Genomic DNA, 21,219 nt, shown 5'->3' with positions numbered 1-21,219 from the left:
GCAGGCCTGTGGCTGGACAGAGGGCACAGCTCTCTTCAATCATCCCTGCCTCCTGCCAGCAGTCCTTGCTCTCCTTCTTTATCGGCTCAAGGCTCTTCTGCCTCCAGCTGCCTGGAGTTGTGGAGAGAGAGGGAGGAAATGCTGCAGTGCATCCAGACTTCTCCCACAAGCAGAGGAAGGGTAACCAGGGACGTTGCCACTCAGGCTGTGCCTGCGTTGCCTGGCCAGTGTCCTGGGGCCTGCAGCCGGGCTCCTGGAGGGCTGCTGACAGTGCAGAGCTGCTGCCCTCCAGCCATCCCGCACCTCACCGCCTCCCCTCAGTGGCCTGGTCCTGCTGGCCTGTCTCTCACGCTGTCTCTTGCTCTCACAAGTCAGGAAGAAGACCAGAAGCTCACGTTTCTGCACTCCACCTGTACCCTCTGCAGAGCCACCAGCAGCGAGGTTGTGGCACGGCGCCTGGGTGTTTTCCGCAGCAGAGGTGCGCTGGTGGGGAATAGCAAGGCGAGGGGACACCCGGCGGGTGTGACGAAGGTGGAGAGGCCAGCTGGGCACAGGCACGCCAGCCCCCGGCGGGTTGAGGGAGGTGACCCTGCCCCTGTACTCAGCACGGGTGAGACCACACCTGGAGTGCCGTGTCCACTGCAAGAGAGATGTGGACATACGGGAGCAAGTCCAGCGAAGGGCTAATAAGATATTAAAGGGTTGGAGCATCTGTGATACAAGCCGAGGCAAGGTGTTCTTCAGTCTGTGCATCAGTTCGGGGATACACATAGTGTTAAAATATTAATTGCATTCCTCACAAAACTTTCATAAAAAATAAGCTGCCTTCAACCTGTTCAATAATAATCTGGGGAAAAGAGAGGCTATGAAAAAGGGAAAAAAGATATATATAGTTCTCACAACCCTTCAAAAAAATCCTTCCCCTCCTTCCCCCAATTATAACCTAGATAAAGTGTCTAAAACCTTTTATATAAAAAATAAATCTGCATTTGCTATACTGGATTTTTTTTTTTAGCTAAGCTGAAAAACATTTACATTTTTAGCTTTACTCTTCATTTCTTTCATTGTTGGTTACAAGAAAATATAGGAGCCACTTTAATATGTTCCTTGTTTTTGCCTCTCAGGTAAGTAAATTGAAAATTTACTAACTCAAATTTAGTTAAACTAAAACAAAAACTGAAAGGATCAAAAACAGGAATAGAACTGCCAGGGACATGGAGCAATACAAATGTACAGATAAACAAGGCTGAAGCAAGTTAATATTTGGTAAGTGTCACATTTTTCTAAAAAAGAGGAAGCAAGAGAAATTCCTTACTATTGACCTTGGAGCGGAAGAGTGGACTGCTGTTTATAGAATGTGAAATATTAAAACTAACTTGCAGACCACACAGTAAATCTTAGAGTAGCAGCCCGTCTTGGGAAGGAGAAGTCTGGCAAGACGCTATTGATGAAATCAGGAGTTAAAAAAGGAGACCGTTTTGTTAAGAAGGGTATAGAATCCATGCCAAGGGGAATGACTAATTTTGCTACAAAATATTGATTCAGGGTCTTGCCAGTGCAGAAAGCTGCTCAGCTAGCTGTTCTGATGCTTTCTGTCCTTTATTTCTTCTATAAAGTGTTAACTTGATAAAACAAAAGATGCAGATTTAAAGTTACGTTTGGCAACTTACAGAAATGAGAAATCCAAAGACTAAGGTTTTCTTTGGGAAGCAGTTGTCCAGCGTGCTTTAAAAACTTAGAGCTATTTTCATAGTTATTTGCAAAAATATTTGGAAGTGAGAATGCTTCTTTGTGCACTTGAAAAAATATCCTTTATATTTAAAGCTATCCTTTATATATAAAGCATTATATATTGTACCAATTTATCTCAGTTAAACGTTAACTTCACAGCTTTACTGATACTATCGTAGCCAAGTTGACCCTTGTTGAAAGTACACGCAGAAAAAGGCGGTTATTTCAATTATTGCCTGTACGATTTAATAATGCTGTCTTTTCCCAGTGCAACTCGCAATGAGAAACATAATGGCCAAGTCAAAAAAAAAAAAAACTGTTTTTCCCACTACAAAGCAAAAGATAGGCTATAGCAATAGCCTGCCAATACAGATTGGCGGGCAAGAGGAAATGACCTTGAACGCGACTAGTTCCTACCATTAAATTTACTGCTTATTGTTCAGAGCTGCTGCTCTGCAACGTTTCTGGTGACCGTCTAGTCTAGTATTTTGTCTGTGACTGTGCCCAGCACAAACATTTCAGAGAAAGATCCCAATTTACTACTATAGGCAAATTAAGAAAAAGTCAATTAAAACAGGTCTTATTCTGATCTCTAATAGTAATAAACCTTAATCCCCAAACTCTGGTATTCATATAAAGAGTCTGCTCCATTTCTTAGAATTTTCCAAAGCTTTTAACATTGACATCCTGCATCCGAAATGATGGAATATTTTTTTGATATGTTTTATTCCAGGTGAGATCATTTGGACTGATTCATTCATAGTGCTTCCTAAGAGCACTATATTTTCTGGTTTTTACCAATTATGCTACTCACACATCCTTATACCTTCAGATCTACAGAGGCACTGTGAGCAAATTTTTCTTTAATAACCCACAGCAACACAAATATTTGTCTTGTGAGCCAACGGTTAATTTAGATGAGGAACATGCGAGTAATCTCTCTCCCATGGCCCTTTGTATCTGCCAAGTTTTATCAGGCATCTACTTTCTGTTCACCTGGTTCTTTTAGAACTTCAAAGACTTCATTAGTCATTAACCATAAAAATTCCCTGTCACTTAGAAATATTGCTACACTGCTAGTGGAAAATACCCATTTCCAGTTCGTTGTTGTTCATTAACTGTTTTGTAATACTTAGAGCCTCAGGTGTGATACGGGATAAATATATTAGATAAGGGACCCAAGCAAATTATCAGCTTGTTCCCCTCCAACAATTTTAATAGATTTAATAAAAAATGAAAACTTTAATGAACTCACCAGGGTCTTATCCTTGCGGAAGACACCCTGATTATAGAATTCTATCAGAATCTTACAGTTTATTTTTCTGCTGTTATTTCATGCCAACCCATCTACCAGATACATACAGTTGGACTCGCTGGTAATTAATCCCTTGCAGCATCTCTAAAACCTTTGGAAATACACCCTGGCCCTGGGGAGACTGGCCCAGCAAAGCGTTCTCCCCTCTGCACAGCACTTGTAGCCAGCTCCTCCGTGGTCCAGCCCAAGGAGACAAAGGGGTTCTATGTAAAAATAGCCACCAGGATTCACCCTAAAAATGGTTGCCCCCCAATCAGTTTTTGTTCACACAACAGTGAAACCTTAATCCGTCTTGCAGGCATGTAATTCTATCAGTGTACAGAAAATGCTGAAGGCAAAAATAGTTTTGTGGCCAGTGTTTTCGGAGACTCCTGTCTGGAATCCTGCTTTTGTCTCTGCAGTGCTGGGTTATGCAAAGCCTGATATAATTTTGGTTTCGCTGTTTATATTTACCTCCTACAGGATTGATCCCCAGACAAATAGGGGCAGAGAATTCTGATTAAGAAGATTTAGATGAAGAATTTGCAGTTGAAAACACTGGAAAAGAAGAAAGCACAAGCTTTAAGAGGCAGCAAGAAGTGAAAAGCTGCTACTAAGTAGAAGATAAGATATGAAATAAAGAGAAAACTTCCAAAAAATTCAAAGGTACATTGTACCAAAACATTTGCTTTTTCAAGCCCCAATTCAGGACACAATCCCCATCCAGAGTTGGCTAAGGACACGTTCAAATGTGTACACATAAATCACAGTGAAATGTAAGCAAAGCATGTTCAATGTTGACACATCAGTATAAAAAGGGCACAACTGTGAAAGAAACCAAGGGCAAGTAATTAGAACACAGAAGAAGAGAACTAACCCTTTATTCTGCGCCATTCTTTTTTATAAAGAAGTCTAATTCTAAAACTAATGAAAGCCTAGATGTAATAATGCATTTGTAAACATATGGTAGATTCACATGGCACAGCAAGCAGACACATGAGCAAGTTCAGCTTCTTAAGAGCAAAGAAAGACGTGGCTGTGAGACAACCTGATGGAAGCAAAACTGGGTTTTATTTCTGCCATTCTGGCCATCTCAGTTGCTGCTTGTTTACCCAAAGAAGACAGGAAAGAAAGTCCTTTGGATTGCTGAGTTTTTCTCTGGTCTTAATCCCAGCTCAGATCATGAAACGTCACCATACTTCAGCAGACCCAGCAGAACTTGGAAAAATGAGGCTCAGGGACTAGTGATTATTGTAATAATACACCTGCTCAGCAAATTTGCTCTGAAGAGATGAAAATTTATGGGTTCTTTGTTCACAGTGGTTTAATTTCTGTGAAATTCCTCTTTGGAAGAGACCTGCTGCAGCTTTTTTGCCACTTAAGGTCAATCTGATGAGCTGCGTGGTTGTTTCTAGCCATGAACCACATGCAAAAAAGCTGTTTCTCTTTTTTTTTTCTCCTTTTTTACTACACTCTTAAAAAAAGAAAAAAAGAATCCATATCCCCAGACTTGAAAAAAAGAAACCAATAATGTGTCATGATCATTAATTGCTCTTCCTCATCCACAGCAGGTTCATCTGTTGTTTGGACAGCAATGAAATGCAGACATGCCCCAGGTAGCAAGGTTAAAGTGGCATGGCCACAGCAACGCAGGACCCACTGTGTAGCTGCCTGAACAATTTCATTCTGCAATCCATGCTGCTGCACTTACAATTTAATCCTTGAAATCAGCTCAGTTTAGGTGTGCCCAGACAAGCTACAGCCAGACCACTGCGCTGCAGTGTAGACAAGTGAAATTTCTGCTAGAGTTCAGGTTTTATAGTGCTGGAGGAGCTACTCTGTTTCCTTTGCTCTGGCAAAGTGAAGTATTCATAGTGGTTTGGTTGTGCCTAATCCACATCAGTGAAACCAGCGTATTCTGCCCTCCTGGCAACATCTGCTTCGTTACTTTGACTGTAAATACACCCTATGTGCACATGAACTGTGAGCTTCCTCCAACTTTTTAACTTCCGGCAACTTCATCTTCTGTTGTTCTGAAAGGCTTTCACGTCACCTGTGCCCCGGTCAGGTTGCATCCACGGGGCGCTGCAAAAGGATGTGGTTAAAACGCAACAGGATTTTCCACATGAGATTTTCTGTTCAACGCTGCCAGAGTCGATCCTCCCCAAAGAGCCACCGCACCAATGTTAACCTGTAAAACCCCCAGGCCCTTTACAGAGGCCCTGGTAAACTGAGCTGCAGGTCGGCTGTTTCTTTTACTACATGGCAGATGTGTGAGGGGTGGGGAAAGCACCCAGAAATGGCCCCGAGGGGGAAATTGGGATCTTGCCTAACAAACCGAATTTGTCGTGACATGAACGTGGAATTCACCTCCATCAGAAGACATGGAAGGACAGGACATTACTAAACATGCTGAGTCTGGGCACTGCAGAGCAGGAAATTGTGACTTGAAGAAAAGGGGTTTAACCTTTTTTTGAGTATACCTGGAGAAACCGCACCAGATCTAGCTTGTGGCCAGAACTAGCTTTTCTTCCTCGTTTTGAGGTTGCATCATCGAATCTGCTACTTGAAAACAGCTATAATCTGGGAAGAAAGTTGCTTATACAAATGAAAGAAAAGGAACAAAAGGAGAATTTAGTATTTAAAAAAACTGAAAATGACAAGTCTTTATTAATTAGTAATTAAATTACCTGGACTAGTTACAGAAGCTCAAAGGTCCTTGACTTCGCATCTTCTGAGAAAAGTAAGAGCCCAGGAAAAAAATATCTTTCCTTTAAGGAAAACAGCTTAGTATGAGAGTGAGTCTATTGGGGGGGGGGGGGGGGGGGGGCTCTTTCCTTAGCTTGGGAGTTGCATTTAAGCTCAAGCACGTGGGAGCTATGTTGAATGTACGCCTGTATCTGGCCTTGCTGGTCCTGACCTGCCTTGTAACTATGGTCTTGCCTGGCAAACTGGAATTTCAGCAAACCCTGGTGGTTGTCACACCACCTGCTCTGCTTGCCTTGCTTGGGTACTGTGGGCCAGGGTCCTTGGTGGTGAGGGCTGTCCCCTGCCTGCTTTGCTGTCACCCTCAGCTTGCCTTTCTGTATGGAGCAGCCTGCCCTTACACTGGGCAAGGACCTCTTGGAGCAGCACTGGTTTCCATTGCTTGTTGCACTGCAGCAAGAGCTTTGCTAGTTTAACTCAGCTGAAGTCCCCCTTGGCTGCTGAAATGGGAGATCCTATCCTTTCAGCAGCGGATCCCAGACCAAGGAACTAGCATCTGGGTGGCTGAGCAACAAATCAGACTGAAAAACTGATATACCTAAAATATACCCCAGACAAAGGCGTAAGGATGTTTTCATCCAAAGCAGTTCTTTGATGTTCGGGAAAGGTAGCTCACTCTGTCTGCTGTCAGTCTGCCATCAGTAAGGTTCCTTGAAGGAGAAGGGAGGATGGAGGCTGCTTCCCTATCCTAATCACTGCACTTTTAGGCAAACAGACCCCTCAGGATGGGCAGATTGTGACTAACTTGAGAACAATTCAGCAAACTCAGCTGGCAGAGCCTCTTGCAGAGAGAAAGTAGGAGCTTCAAGCAGAGAGCCTGAAGCATGAGCAGCAGAATCAAGGGTCTCAGAAATGGTGGAAAGAGCTGGACTTCACCTAGGATCTCAAGGAGCTCTGTGGAGTTTGCTGAAACCCAGACAGTTAAAGCTGCTAGAGAAAGAGCAGGGCTGGAGGAATGGGCCTGCCATTGCAAGGATGGAGCAGGAAGCAGGGATAATTAACTTTTATGCTGCTTTGCCCAATACATCAGGCTTCAATACCTTCCTTATTCTTGTTTACAGTCAAAAAGACCCTCAGCTGTAAACAGGCTTTGAGCCCTTCCTGAAATGCTTGCTTAAGAACAAGGTACAGACAACAAAGGCTAACCCAAAGTCCTATCAAAACAAACAAAACCAGTTGTACTAAAAAAGCAGCTACGTAAGAAAGACGGAAGGTATACCACTTAAAAAAAACCAAGATGAAATATAGAAAAAAAAAGTATTACTAAAAATCAGTAGGATGCAAGTTATCAAAGTACTTTTGTGATTATATACATATAAATTGGTCCCTTCAAGCCAGAGGACAAAGTGACAGTGGGCAGGCTGGGTGGAGCAGGAGACGTGTGTTCCTGTACCATATCTTGCTCTGGATCTGTCTGGACTCCTCCTTGAGCAGAGCAGATTCGTCTCACTAAACTAACAGAAAACTGAGCCAGCAAAAAAAGAAGCAGCAGTTTTCTCCCGGATTAATGAACTGAGTAAGCTGAGCCTAGAGTGTCGTGAATACCAGAGTCAGTGTGATGGAAGGGGCAGAAGGATGTTACAGGTCAACATTTCTCGCTTCCTCTTAGTGTCTTCATTGCTTCAGTTCAGCATAAGCTGTGCTGAGGAGCTCCTTCTTTCCCACATCGTTCATTCCTGCCTCTTCTTTTGTGTGGGTTGCAGAATTTATACTGATGGCTGATGAACACAAGCATGGAAAGGCTCTACTGTAAGTCACTGATTCTTGGTTGTATTTTTTTTTGGCCAGGATGAGTCTCAGTTGGATCTATTCAGGTCGCTGGTGCATGAATTCTGGTGTTGGTGGCTGCGAGGGGGCAGGAGCCAGTGGCCGCAAGGAGGAATTACCTCTCCTGGAGCTGAGCCAACAGTGGTGAGTGCTAATGATTGCCAACAGCAGGGAGTTAAAAGAGAGAAGGGAGGACCTTAGCTGCAGGCAGCAAAGTGGACAGATGGGAGAGAGTATGACAACTTACGATATTTCTCGTGCAAGCAGGGGCTGTGCGGGCCACGTCTATCAAAACTGTACCTCATGTTCTTCATCTTTGAAATTCTGAATTCAAAAAGGAGAAAACCAGTGAGAGAATGTTTGAAATGTGCCTTGTGAATGAACTGCTACTGCACATCTTTCTGCTCTAAATAACATGCAGGCATTGCAATCATACTGTGGCTTTCCCATAAACATGCAAGTGTGTTAATAAACATATCAGACTCCTACCCCATTCAACTCCTTTCTGCTGCTTGGGGATCACAGCCTAAGGATCTTCCCCATGCAGTGATGGGAGATGGCTCTGAGGTGGGAAGGCTTTTTCTTGTCCTATTTTAATAGCCCAATGTTATACATTTCTTAAAACCAGATACTAGTATACTGTGCTTTCAGAAAACCTCTCTCATACTACTTCAGAGTAACAGAGATAGTTGAATATTCAATATCCTTGTGTTTCTAAAGGAGTTTAGTAAGAGAAGAGACCCTTGTTTGTCCCATTTCTATATAACTCTAAAAAGCCATGCTCCAGAGCTTCAGCTAGTTGTGTTTGGGAACTGGGAAGAGATTCTCGAGTTGGAACCTATTGGTCTGACTCACTGGGCATTTTACTTGTTAGCATTGCCTAGAGCAATTCAGTGAAGGCAGAACATCTGATGGGGTGGCCAGAGATTTGGGGGGCAGAGGGGAGCTTTTCTGAGAAATACAGTTTAAATGCTTGTTTTCCAGTATGTAGAAATACTCTTAAAAATCTCCCAGGTCTTGACCACGTACAGGTTGGGATCAGACTCCTGCTATATTGCACCAATGGTAGTCTTGATAGTATGGCAGCGTCTGTGTGTATGCGTGCATGGATGTTCTTCACATCCTTCTAGACCAGATGTCCACCATATGGACATGCTGATGTCTTCACAGCTTATTACAATTGCTCACACCAGGAGCTGAATCATTCAATTTGATAATTTTCTCCTTTACGGTTTTTAGTTTGTGTAGTGTTTTAGAAGTGGATGTATCTTTCATTTTAATTAAGATTACCTGTTTCTAAAAGAACAATGCTTATCCCTGCAGCCATGCCTTTGAACTCGTTATGGCATGAATTTTTTGTGACTGTCAGAACCAGTGTAGTTGCAAGGTAAAACAAGTCAGTCTTTTTTCAATTATGCAGTTTGATTTTACCTGCTAAATTGTCTGCTGTTGGACTGTGGACTGTTAAGATATCCCCTTCCCAGATCTTACCTATAAATCTGGAAAGCAAAGAGAGACTTTCTGGATGTTTTCAGATTGAAGTTAGCTGAAGATGTATAGTTGTCTTCATGAATGGTGTTCCCAAGTAAACGACTTGGCAGAACCAGACAAAAATCTTGGGCGATAGCCTAGTATGTAGCTTCATAGATAAAATGAGTTTATAAAAGAAATATTTTGCATTCTTTATAATGTGTTTTGAAGTGCTGAAAGCTGAAACAAGTTCTGACTGACTGCTGGGATCACAGAATATCAGTGAGGACACTTTCAAATTCTGGTAAAAACTCTGGGGAAACTGTACCGTTAATTTCTGATGCCCTTCAACTTGCAGCTTTTTTTCTGGTGCTTCTTGGTATTTTATTTCCTGGTGATCTGAAAAAACACAGATACATTGTGGCCTATGATTGATTTGTCTTAGCATGGGGTCTATTGGGTGGAAAATATCTATTACAGAGAGTGAACAGCAAGGTGTTTCTGGAGTGAGGGGGATACAAGAGCTACAAAGCATTCTGCTGTGATGCTAGAGAGAAGACTACTTTTTAAAATAAATAAAAGTTAAACGTAGTTGTTTTATTTGCAACATTAAAATTGCCTCATTGTTCTATGAGAAGGTATTTCATTTTGTTAGAAAAGTGAATGTATTCCATTTTGCTAGAATGTAGAGAACTTATTTTGCTGAACACAGACATCTCCATACTTGGTTATAAAGTCACTTCAAACTGAACAGGACTGCATGGACAAGGAGTCCTTAATATAAGAAGGTCACCCACATTCTTCACCTATAGCGACACAAAAATGATCCTGCCTTCACATGTAAGGTGATGGGCTCTGAGCTGACTGTTGCCACTCATGAAAAAGATCCTGGGGTTATGAGAGATTGTTACACTGAGCAGCTCAGTGCTCAACAGCAGTCAGAAAAAAAGCCAATCAGTCATTACAAATTATGAAGAAAGAAGCAAGCAACAGAGCAAGGAACATCATTCCCTACCATATAAACCCATTGCTCTCCTGCATCTTAAATACCCATCTCAAAAAGGTGATAGTAAATATGGAAAAAATTCTAAGAATGAACAAAGCTGCTCAAAAGTATGAAATGGCTCCTATATGAGGAAAAACTAAAAATAGCCCTCTTCAGTCCAGAAAAGATCAGCTGAGGCAGAGATAAGAAAGAGGTTTATAAAATCCTGAAGAGTCTGGAGAGACTGGCTATCAACTGGTTGTTCAATCTTCCAGTACAAACTTAAAAGAAGCTAGTAGGAGCAGATATAGAAGAAGCCAAAGAATTGGGTATTTGTGCAATTCCTTGCTACAGGACATGGAGGATGCTAAATGTTTACATGGATTCAAGGTGAAATGGAACTATTTCATGGTAAAGTAATCCACTGAGGGTAAACAAATACGTAAAAACATGTCATTCTTGGAGTGGGTGGAAATACCACTTATGCTTGTCCCATTCTAATAGTCTTCCTTAGGCAGCTGCTTTAAGTCCCAGAGACAGAGTATTGGGATTGACAGACCCTTAGTCTCATCCACTGTGGCTGCTGCTATGTTTGCTGATGTCTCCTTGCATCTCTCACACATCCCTTTTCCCCCCACACTGGAATCAGGGAGAGGGCGGGCAGGCAGGACACAGCAGAGATGGGCTTGGGAAGGAGGAGCCTTTCTGGACTACATAGAAAGTCTGAGAACAGGTTCTAATTCTGGGAGGACCTGGAGTTTTCAGAGCTCAGGGGAATCTGTGGTGGGGCTCCCTGCAGAGGGGGGAATTTCCTGATCAGTGAAGAGGATATATATTTCACAATTAAACCAAAAGAGAGTTTCCAGGATAGTGGAAGGATGTGGTAAACTCAGCATGCAGTAAAGTGAGCGAGAGCCTGCTTGGTATCCTATGCTAACTCTCCTCCACTCTACCTCTCCTAGTCCTCACAGCCTTCCCCTTACATACCTGCCCCACTCCCTGTACTGTCTGATTGCTGCTGACTGCTCTGTACATTTAATCCAGATGATGCCCACGTGTTTTGTCCATTTATCCTTTTCCCATGTGCTGTCTGTGAGGCCAGGCAAGTTTCGCACTCAGAGGTACGATTTGGGAAAGCAGTTATCTTTTTAGTCTGTCCCAGTGGTAACAAGAGAATCACGGCTGTCAGTTCATACTTACACCACACAAAGATGACTAGAAACACAAAGAGAGAAACAACAGATACGATAACTGTTGCTGCTGTCCAGTCAAAATCAGGCGAGCATCCTTTTCCTGGAGTCAAGAAGAAAGCAGGAATTAATTCCACCCTGGCCAACTGCAAGGGTCTGCAGGGTTTTTCTGCAGCAAATAGGAGTCTAGGGTCCCACTTTGATAGTTACATGGGGCTGTTAAAACCCTGCAGCTGACAGCTACAAAGTCTGAATTCTCTGCTGCAAAGCCTAAGCATGGTGGTTCCAGAACAACCCACAGCAGCACCATGTAAGCCCTGCAGGAAAGGGTGAGTTGGGGCCAGGTCTGGTGTTAGAAGAGGAGGTGACCTGGGCTCCCTGTGACTGGAGCCCCAAGTTTCAGCTTTGCAGGAAATGGGCAATCCCTGTTTTCTACTGGGTAGAAACTGCAACTGCCTGTAAGGTACCACTATCCTTATATAATTCAGGGAGTTTATGATGGAGCTTTCTGTTTAGGAAGCCAGGCAGCATAAGTTTGGACATGGGAAAGAGGCAGCCTGACTTTGCTGATGCTGAATGTCCTCCAGCAGCAGGCTGGTGAAGAGCACGTTTAGCACCATTCCTCCCAGAACAGCGGCATCCAAGACAATATGGGTCCCTAGAAACAAGAAAAGAAGCATGGCAGGTCCTATGATATTTCATTAGTGCCATTAAATGCTGATAAGAGGTAATTCTTCACATGAGAGGGAAGACACCTTTATACATTTTATTCCCTCTAAAATTTTTGGCTCCTTGGAATATTACCCGCAAACCAGAGGTGTGGTGTTGAGTTTGTACAAAAACTGTTCAAACAGCAAAAGCTGAGCAATCCCCTGCTTACTAGAGAAGCGTGATTGCCCTCCAGCATGGGTGATACATGGGTGATGGCTGAAAGCAATCCACGGGGCAGGAAGAGTCATCTTGTTACGAAGTTTGCTACCCTCTGTGTTCTTGCTATGAGATCACAGATAAACAGGTGTGCAACATTCACACATACTTACATGGTTTTGCTTTAAATCCCTGTACCATGACTGGGGAAAGTGCTAAGATCACAGCTGCTAATAACATTATGATGATTCCCACCGCAAGGAAAAACATTAGAAGAAAGACTGGAGAGATGCCTGCAAGAAACAAGAAAAAACAGGAATTGCCAACCAGAGACTTTGGGCTCTGTTCTGCAGAGATCCCCATGTACCCGAGTAGCTGCTGACCGATCAGAAAACCTCATGGAGGGAAGCGAAATGGGCACTGCAGCAAGGGTACCAGCAACATCTTGTTTCATGCTTTCATGTCTCTTTTAATGACCACATTTGAACATTGGTGTCACAGATGAACAAAGTTGAAAACCCTCATCTGTCTAACTGTGAGCAGAAATGCCTCACATTAGCATGCCTGGCTGTCACGTAGAGGAGAGATGCTGTGGGGTTAGCATGATGTGAAAACTAACACTTCAGAAAAGGACCCAGGTGTGTGCCCATGCATAAACCTATACCTAGCTTCTGTATACCTTTCCTTTGGTGACCCTTATCGTGGATGTTTGTAATGCCATCTTTCTAACCTTGTGTCTTTGGTAACTCTCCATATCCACATTCCAACACGATGTTGGCAACAGCCAGGAAAAGCAAGGGTAAGTATGTGCTCTTCCTCCCTCTGCCAAAGGTGCTCCCTTGGAGCTGATACGTATCACTTTCCTGAGATGAAATAATCACTTTATTTCATTTGCTACCTTGTAGTTGGATACTGGTACCTTTCCAAATCAGCCTGATGGTGATTTTTACCTTCCTCTTGTATCCAGAGACCACTGGCAATGGCCAGAAGAAGACAGGAGCCAAACAGCAGCACAAGAAAGCCTACACAAGGCCATCTCCGGGACATTATGCCTAGGGAAGCAACACACATTAGACTGGTATTACCTATCCAGTAAAGCAAACTGTTTGGCATGAGACGAGACCATTGCATTTATCAAAGGGCTGAATGCAGCCTCTTTCTCTGTGGTCAGTTTAATATACTCTTGAACTGAAAGCAGGGAATTTAAATAACTTTTATACATCCATAAAGGTCTGTAGCTTTTTCACACCTTGACTTCTGTGGGAGTACTGGGCCCACACTCCAGTTCCAGCGCTCCACACAGCACTGCATGCCTGGCAAAAGTAACAGAGACTTATGTTTTGACCCAGTGTTGTTTTACATGTCTTAGAGAAATGTAATAATATGAAAATGAGCATGCAGAGCTGTTGGCAGAAGATGAGTAATGTACCTTATTGACTTCATCTGTTCTTACTTGCAAATTTGTCTACCTCCATTTTTTAACAGCAGCAACTAGACAAATTATGAAATCGTTGCTAAAAACTTGTTTTCCAAGACTGGAGGGAAAGGAATGAGAGAACATACCAACTCTTTTTTTTCCTGATAGATAGTACAGAAGAAGGAGGCCCAGTGTGGCAGCCCATGCCAAGAAGCTAGCAGCAGTAGAGATTTTCTGTGCTTGCTTCAGAAAAGGTTTCAAACCTACAACAAAGACAGAATTCAAGCTCTCACTAGCAAACTCATAAATGGGTAATTGAAATGGCAGCCAGAAGCTAAAAGAAGATGGTGAGAGGAGGAAAATGGTGTTCAGTGAAAGAGAAAAACTGAAATCCCACATTACATGTTGCTGTAAATTAACTTCTGTGAGAAAAAAAAGAAAAAAGAAAATAGGAAAGGAAATCAGCAGGAATTAACTCAATCTGCCAGGAAAATGGGGAGAAGAAGCAGTTTTCTCACCTGTCTGAAGACTCCACTCTAATAAACCTAAGGAAAAGGCTGTTGATGTTCTGTGGTTCAAGCTTCTGCTATATCCCTTACCGTCAATGATCAAGTCCAGGGAGGCTTCATCCCAGCTTACTTCATTGCTGACATTGCAGGAGTAGGAGCCACAGTCTGATTTCTGCCCATTCTGTATTTGCAAAACTCTGAAGTCTTCAGAAAACATATAATGACCATTTGGGCGAAGCAGCTGCCCATTTTTCTTCCAGACAACATCTTTTACTGTGGCAAGATGCTCCACTGCACAAGATAATTGGATGGGTGTATCAGCCAGTTTTGAATCTGTCTGTAAGCCAGGTTTGGACACGGGGTCTAGGAGAAACAAGACAGTTGGATACATTTACCTTTTTTCATAATATTTCAAAAGACCAGGTTCCAAGACTAGGCACTTGACACCAACCTCTGTCACCTAAACTGAACCAGATCTGCTGATGTATATTGGCAGAAATACATATTGGCTAAAGACATCTTCTTGTATTGTAGTCTGCTATACATATTTATAGTCTATATTTATGCATTGAAATACGTTATAAATAATATACTAATATATATTTTGTTAGCTATATGCTCAGTGCTTTATTTATTAGAATCATTAGAATCAGTCTTCATTTCTACTTAGGTCTGTATAAAGTAAATCAATATAAATATTTCTGGAGCAGAGTTTTAGCTGCTCTTCTAGTATACAAAGTCACTAAAAAAGGCCAGCTTGTAATAAGCCCAGCTGCTTCTCCAGAGCAGGAATGAGATCTGTTTTATGTTTCTTTTACTTTTAACAGCTATTTGAAGTGTCTGCTTTAATAAAATCTCTGCTTTCTCACTTACCTATAACTAGGAGTAATATTTCTCTTACTAAATTTTTCTTTAAGTTGACCGTGACCATGTAAGTACCGCTGTCATTCACTTGTGCGTTTCTCAGCTCGAGGGAGCCATTGGATGTATGGAATTGTACTCTGCCTTCATAGTGATCATAGATCACTATTTTTGAATCTGACTTGAAGTAATCCACAATTCCTTCCTGTTTCGGGCCTTTTTTGTACTCCCACTGCATGAACCATATGATCTCTGTGACATTGTTGAAGGGGAGCAGCACTGAAGATCCCGTAGCTGCAAAGAGCTGTTTTGAGGATCCTGTGACTTTTGGAGCCTGGTGTAAAATCAGTAACAGCACTGAAAAGAGCAAAGAGGTAGATATTTAGTCTTACACAGCACTTCATTTGGGCACCTGGGCTCAGGGAGTGAGAGCTTGCTGTGCTGGGATATGGGTGTCAGTCTAGCATGGATAAGAGTCCCTTAGCTGAGCAACCAGCTCTTGCCATCCGTGCGGAAAGCAGTGCTAGGCTGGGACTGGCGCAAGCACCGCAGAGCCAAGCATCTCAGTACTACAAGGCTGAGTTTGGGGAGGGATCTTTGGGCTTCAGATCGCATCCTGGCTCCGGATTTCTGAAATTTGGCACCATCTCTAGCTCCTCCAACCCCCCAGTTTGGCCAGTGATGATGCTCCACAACACATATATTGATGAGCATGAGTGTGAGAGACTTCCACTGCTCCTGTTGCCCAGGCCTGGCTTAATCTTTGAAAGTGGATCATTTGCTCGTGCAGTCCGGGGTTGAGCTCATCTTCAGATGAGATTATTTGCATGCCTACATCAATGCTTATCCAGGAAAAGTCTGAAATACACTTTGTGGGGGGACAGACGAGTTCTACATACGCAAGCACAGATGCTGCATTCTGTAAAGCTGTCTCTCACTGTAACATCAGGATCATCCAGAAGCATGTAAAACTGCAAAGAAGCAAACAAGTACAGACACTTGGTATGATCTGTTCAAATCCATATACACCTCTTTCCTCCAGTTAAGTGCCTGTCCCACTCACTGGTCCTTCCCAGACTGTGCTCCCACCATTTCTGTGCAATAAGCTGGTAGGTGTGCCAGGAGGATTATGTTTTCCCCTTTAAGTGGATGGGTATGCCTTTTCTCTGTGCATTACACTATTTCTGGCTTCGCACAGGGTTGGTTTACAGGTACCTCCAGTATAACATTTGTATCTACACTTAACCTTTTAAATTCCCAAGCAGGCTGGCCAGGCCCTTTCTTTTCAGCTGATAATACAAGGTTTTCAGAACAGCCTAAGGGACAGAAGAACTGAAGCTCCAGCCTCACTGAGACTGCTCTTAGCACACCAACAGCAGTCCCATGTGTGTTTATTTAATTCTTACGGCAGGACTTGAATGGCAACAGCAAGAGCAGATCTAAGGGGATTGTGACCGAAGCATCATCTGATATCCCCACCAGAAAAATGGGAAAAGATCCCTTTTCCTCAACTGCAGACTTGAAACAAAAGGTTGAGCAAACAACATTGAGAAAGGAAACTAAAGAGCGAAATAAAACAACCAGGAGAGCAATCACTAGTTCCTAAAGAGAATCCCCCCCCCGGCCCAAGGTGTGCTCTTCCCCTCCAGGAGGGCAGGTGCCTGCTGCTTGAGCTACCTGGGCTAGCTGCATGCCGTGCTGCTCCTCTCGCACAACGCGTGCCGTGCCTAGTGCTAGTGTGCCCTGCGCCACTCTGCCCTTGCAGTGAGTCCACCAGCTCCAGCTGCTTTGCTAACAGCTTTTTTTGTTGTTTCAGATCTTCGAACAGGCAGTTTCTCTGCTCTCGGGAGACTGGAGCAGCTTCTCCCTTCTCACCTGCTTTCCAAGAGACTCTGCATAGCTCTGAGCTGTTGTGTTCAGCGAGGACAAGCAGTCCCACAGACACGTTTAAACAGTGCAGGATGGTCCTGCTGTACACTGTAACAATTAAAACCTCATGGCATGATTCCCCTTCCTAACAGAAATGCCTCACAGCTATAGCACAACAGGCAAACCAGCTATGTCCCAGGCCTGCCCATGAGCCCTTTCTGTTCATGCTCTCATGCCTCCACACTAACAGACCCTCATTCCTTCTGGAATCCCTCTCCTCACTCCAGGTATTCTCTGGGAAAGGGTTTCTTTTCAGTTGAGGCTTCAGCCTTCAGGCTAACCTGAATATGTATCAGCCAAAATTGCTCAAAATCCTTTCTCTACATCCCCTTAGCACCTCGCCTCTAAAACTCCATCCTGCAAACCTGAATTCAAGTACCTAATACAGTGATCAGCAAAAGCAACACCCAACCACCCTTTCTGCCACCACAGGGCTTCTGCAGGCAGAATAAGGGGTTCCTCATTGCCAAAGGAGAACTTCAGCTGAGCTGCAGATGTGCCCATCCTACCATACCCAGATACAGGACCTGAAATGTTTACCAAAGCCGTTTATTTTGCTCTTGTATTTCACTATATTTGCAAAGAGAATTAGGTGTCTAGTCAGTCATTTGCCAATAACTGAGTAGGTTTTTATTTCCCTCTAGTTTTTTGAGCCCCCTTTGCCTCTCAATTGTTTGGTAAGTTGGCCCTTTTCTGAGTTTTTGTTGTTGTTTTCTTTTTCTTTTTTTTAAGAAACATAGATTTGCAATTTGCAATGCTGTTTTACCATGTATCTGCTGCCTGTCTTACCTGAGGAAGTCCTGGCCAGCTTGGTGCTCCTGCAAAGAAACAGAAGAAGGAATGGGAGTTTCCAGAGGTTCATACTGCCCAAGGTCCAGGGAAACACAAAGATCATTCTGTGGAGAACAAGGCTTTGGCATGAAGGATAAAATCCTTGTTTGCTTTGAGAGCATTTGATGAAAATAACCACATTCTTCCCAGCAGCTCTGCTCCCCACTGAGTGTGGTTAAAGTCAAAATCCCTACCTAAACGCTGGGAAAAAATGCTTCCTACAGCAGGTCCTGCTCTAAATGCAGCAGAGAAACAGCAAAGTGGAGCCATAAGCAGCAGAGTGGCTGGTTCTGCTTTCCTGGGGCAAGCACAGCCCATGCTCTTGCATTGCTACAACAACTCAAAGACTCATTAACTCTTCAGGACTAATAAAATGTACCAGTTCAAAACAAGTGTGGCTATCTGCTGGCAGGAGAGTAGTTCAAGTCTCATAAAAAGGCCTTTATGATAGTATCAAGGCAGCTTTAAAACAGCTGAATTTCTCTAAAGTAAAAGAGATGAAAAAGAATGGCAAAAAACTTACATTTCTGCAGCACATCAATCACTGCTGGCTTGAAGAGTTCGTTCTTCTTTTACTATTATGAGTATGAACAGGCAGGTGTTTCTGCTCCTTTTTACACGCCCACATAGCTTTGTTTCAGGACTCATTAGGGCCCTCTATCAGCCCAATCCCAGCTCGTGCATCTGCCCTCCGCCTGCACAGGAGAGCTTTCAGAGAGCAGGTCACGTTCTGCTCTCGCAGAGTTCATCCTCCTGCCAGCAGCTCTGCACCCAGACCAGATATAGGGCTCCCGTTCCCTGCAGAAGCCTGACTGGCTTTTTGCGAGGATCTACAGTCACCCATGCTTGCAGGGAGGAAGGCACAGCATCCTGGGAGCACTGCAGGCTGAGCTCAAACCCTGCTGGAGCCAAGCGCAGCAAACACCCATGCACGCCAGCATGGCATGATTGAATAGTACTGTTAGCCTTCAGCAAGGAGAAATGTGTGTAAATAGGTTGGTAAATCAACAGCAGTTTAATTAGAGATATCCTAAGGCACAGGTAGATGAGGCAGCTGCTTTGCACCAACAGTTATGGGACTGTGACAGGAAGGCAGGGTGAAGAATAAGAGAGGCAAGGGTAAATGGCAGAGCCTGTAGCCAGGGGTCTAAGGAAAACCCTTGACTGCCTTTAAAAGACTGTGCATTAACTTCCTTTAGAAGCTGAACACCCACATTGCATGTTCTGCATGGAAAAAGCCAGAATAAGTTTGTCTGGCTTTTAGCTTTTTCTGTGACTTGTTGCACTAAGAGAGCATGATGTAGGGAAGAGGCTCCATAAGGAGCTGCTGCTCTGCCTCGTTTTTCTGAGTAGCCAGCAGAGGTGCAGCAGTGGGAGACTCAAGCAGCTCTGCTACTGACAGGGAAACCCTAAAAACATGCTGACATGGAAAATACACCACGTGAAGGAGCAGATTAGACAGTGCCAACAGGCCACAGCTCGGTCATGCCCAAGGAGACAGGGAGCGCTTCTCCAGCTCTGCCTGTATCTCTGTTCAGGGAGGATGCCAAGGAAGGGGACCAATTTCAGAGGGAGGATCCATCCCTATCCCCCAACTGCCAACAGAGAAGGTTCCTCTTTATAGCTCTCTCCTCCCTCAGCCCCCTACAGCTTCCTTCCCCGCCCCCCCCCCCTCCCCGCCCTGTGCCCATGTGATGGGGCATGACACATAAAGGCAGCAGGACCGAAAAGGAGAACAGTAATACATCACTTCAGATGATTCACTCACATTCTGCCATAACTTAGTCTTGGCCTTGGCTCAGTTCTAAAACCGAGTGGTGACTGCAGGTAACATGTAACATTTGGAGCCAATTTGGCTCCAGCTACACTGTGCCTTGGTACTAAGTGTTACAAACTGAGATAACCTCTTGGGAAGACACAGTTCTGGGGTTAGCAATGAGAACACATATGTGACATCTGACTATCTCTAAAGCAGTTAGCGTTTGTAAATCAGCGCACAAGGAATCCATAAACTTATCTTAAAAGAATGTATTTGCTTTTTTATCTCTAAAACAAAACTTGCCGGAAAGACCGAAAAGGAAGGTCCTGAGGTAGCAGAGTGGAGGAGCAGAGGTGATGCAGATCTGCTTGGAGCTCCGTCTGCTCTGATGCCCGTTTCACTGCGGGGCAGCTTTGGTGAGTGAGAGCTTTTTATTCTGATCCTTTTCTTGCACTATAAATAGGCTTATCTTCCTGTTCCAGTATGTAAATACCACTGCCTGGTCTTTTCCAAGTACCCAATCAATGTCAGGCCACCATAATGTGGCTTTATCTATTCCTGCACTTCAGCGTAACTTTGGCAGAGGCTAGGGAGGGAAAGGCTTTAAAGGGCCCAGCTCCTATTCCTGGATCTTTTTGATCCAAGGTGTGGGTTCAACCATGTCCTTTAAAAAGATAAAAACAATAAGAAAATTGCATTTCACTTTCATTTCAAATCATTTTAAGTTTTTTTTCCTCCTTACTCCCCTAGAAGAGGTGAAGTAGAGCTTTTCTCATGCTCGTTGTAGCAATGCTTCCCAAGAGAGGGCACCCTGGAGTTATTGTCATACTCTGTCCCCTTGGCGAGGGACATTTTCCCCTATAACTGCCAGGACAAGAGCTGAGGGAACGGCTTTCAGAAGATGTCCTGAATGTCCTGTTTATTTGGCAGGTGTTATTTTCTGGAAGCAAAAGTGCTTTATGGCGTGGTGGCTCTGTATTTACATACTCCTTCCAACACCTTCTTCCTTTTGTGTGTCTGCAATAGTGATGCTTTCTCTTACCAGCATTCAACATCTTTCCCTCTCTTTACAGGTACTTCAGAAGGGTGATACAGGTCACATTGCCCCTCACCTCCCTGTTGGCCAGGAGGAAGATACAAGAGTATCTGAAACTGAGCTTTGAAACCCAAATTATTATCTCCAGTGAGCCCTCGGCCAGGCATGCTCTGCTACCCATTTTGCAGCCTTGCACAGCCCGAGCTGCAGCTACAATAGACCAAAACAAACTTTTGGTCTTGCGAGAGAGGCAGGTGGAACCCCAGGACCCCTCTGGCCCTACACACCCCTGCACCACACACCCACATTTCAAGGTCTCTTTGAACATCATAAAGCACCAATGAGCAGTAAATTGCCCCACTGATATAGAACACCTGCTCTATAGAACAAGTTAATATTTCTTCCAAATGACTCTTGTGGCTCAGTGTTGTTGGATGCAATCTCTGCATCCCTGTTTCTCTGGTTTACCTGCTCTGACTTTGTTTCTTTAAAAGCAATGGCAGCCTGCAATTTAACCTCTCAGCATACTGCTGTTGCTTACAATGTGGCAGGGAGGCATCAGTAAAACTTGAGGTTAAAAGCAAATTGGTATGTCAGTGTCTATTCATTCTTTGTAACGTTTTTGTAATTTGTAATGGTTTTCTTGTATGCTTTTCTCACTTCTGCTCTTTCTTAGATGGCTGTATGTGTGAACTGAGGAACAAAGGCAATATTGTCAACTTCAAGCACTTGGGAGGTATTAGTTAAGCCTCCAAAACTGTGTGATTTCATTTTTTAATTGAGGTTTTCTTTCTCTTTGTTTTTTTT

General features: G+C 43.6%; 1 protein-coding gene and 1 long non-coding RNA gene across 14 annotated transcripts; one reads left to right on the top strand and one right to left on the bottom strand.

The window, feature by feature from the left end:
* Positions 1 to 722: 722 nt before the first annotated feature.
* On the bottom strand, positions 723 to 18,288 carry LOC112982616 (uncharacterized). Of its 13 annotated transcripts, XR_010390973.1 has the most exons (15): positions 18,141 to 18,287; positions 17,576 to 17,604; positions 15,757 to 15,828; positions 14,870 to 15,214; positions 14,006 to 14,359; positions 13,634 to 13,750; positions 13,021 to 13,122; positions 12,244 to 12,363; positions 11,766 to 11,861; positions 11,214 to 11,306; positions 9,357 to 9,427; positions 7,806 to 7,882; positions 5,716 to 5,796; positions 5,509 to 5,623; positions 4,078 to 5,110 (listed from the first exon to the last, which is right to left on the bottom strand). XR_010390973.1 is itself a non-coding variant. In XM_064518046.1 (13 exons), exons 3-12 carry the CDS (start codon positions 15,773 to 15,775, stop codon positions 7,847 to 7,849), a joined length of 1,353 nt encoding a protein of 450 aa, XP_064374116.1. In that variant the 5' UTR covers positions 15,776 to 15,828; positions 17,576 to 17,604; positions 18,141 to 18,287; the 3' UTR covers positions 723 to 745; positions 7,806 to 7,846. The 13 variants fall into 13 exon arrangements, 8 of the variants coding, with proteins under 8 accessions (XP_064374116.1, XP_064374114.1, XP_064374115.1 ...); XR_010390972.1 differs by having other exon boundaries at positions 5,509 to 5,796; XR_010390971.1 differs by having other exon boundaries at positions 4,078 to 5,623.
* Positions 7,250 to 14,868, top strand: LOC135329531 (uncharacterized). Its single transcript, XR_010390974.1, has 2 exons — positions 7,250 to 7,307; positions 7,580 to 14,868. It is a non-coding gene; the product is annotated as an uncharacterized LOC135329531 (long non-coding RNA).
* Positions 18,289 to 21,219: the final 2,931 nt, after the last annotated feature.

This window comes from Dromaius novaehollandiae, chromosome 11, assembly GCF_036370855.1.
Source record: "Dromaius novaehollandiae isolate bDroNov1 chromosome 11, bDroNov1.hap1, whole genome shotgun sequence".
In the NCBI taxonomy this organism is placed as follows: domain Eukaryota; kingdom Metazoa; phylum Chordata; class Aves; order Casuariiformes; family Dromaiidae; genus Dromaius; species Dromaius novaehollandiae.
This window is presented reverse-complemented; position numbering and strand designations above follow the sequence as displayed.

Bases quoted from the DNA above. Each gene is read 5' to 3' on its own strand.
- LOC112982616 (XM_064518043.1), bottom strand. The intron at 12,364-13,020 runs GTAAAAATCACC...TGTTTCTTGCAG, and splicing joins TCTCTGGATACAAGAGGAAG to GCATCTCTCCAGTCTTTCTT. The intron at 11,862-12,243 runs GTAAGTATGTGT...TCTTGTTTCTAG, and splicing joins GGGATTTAAAGCAAAACCAT to GGACCCATATTGTCTTGGAT.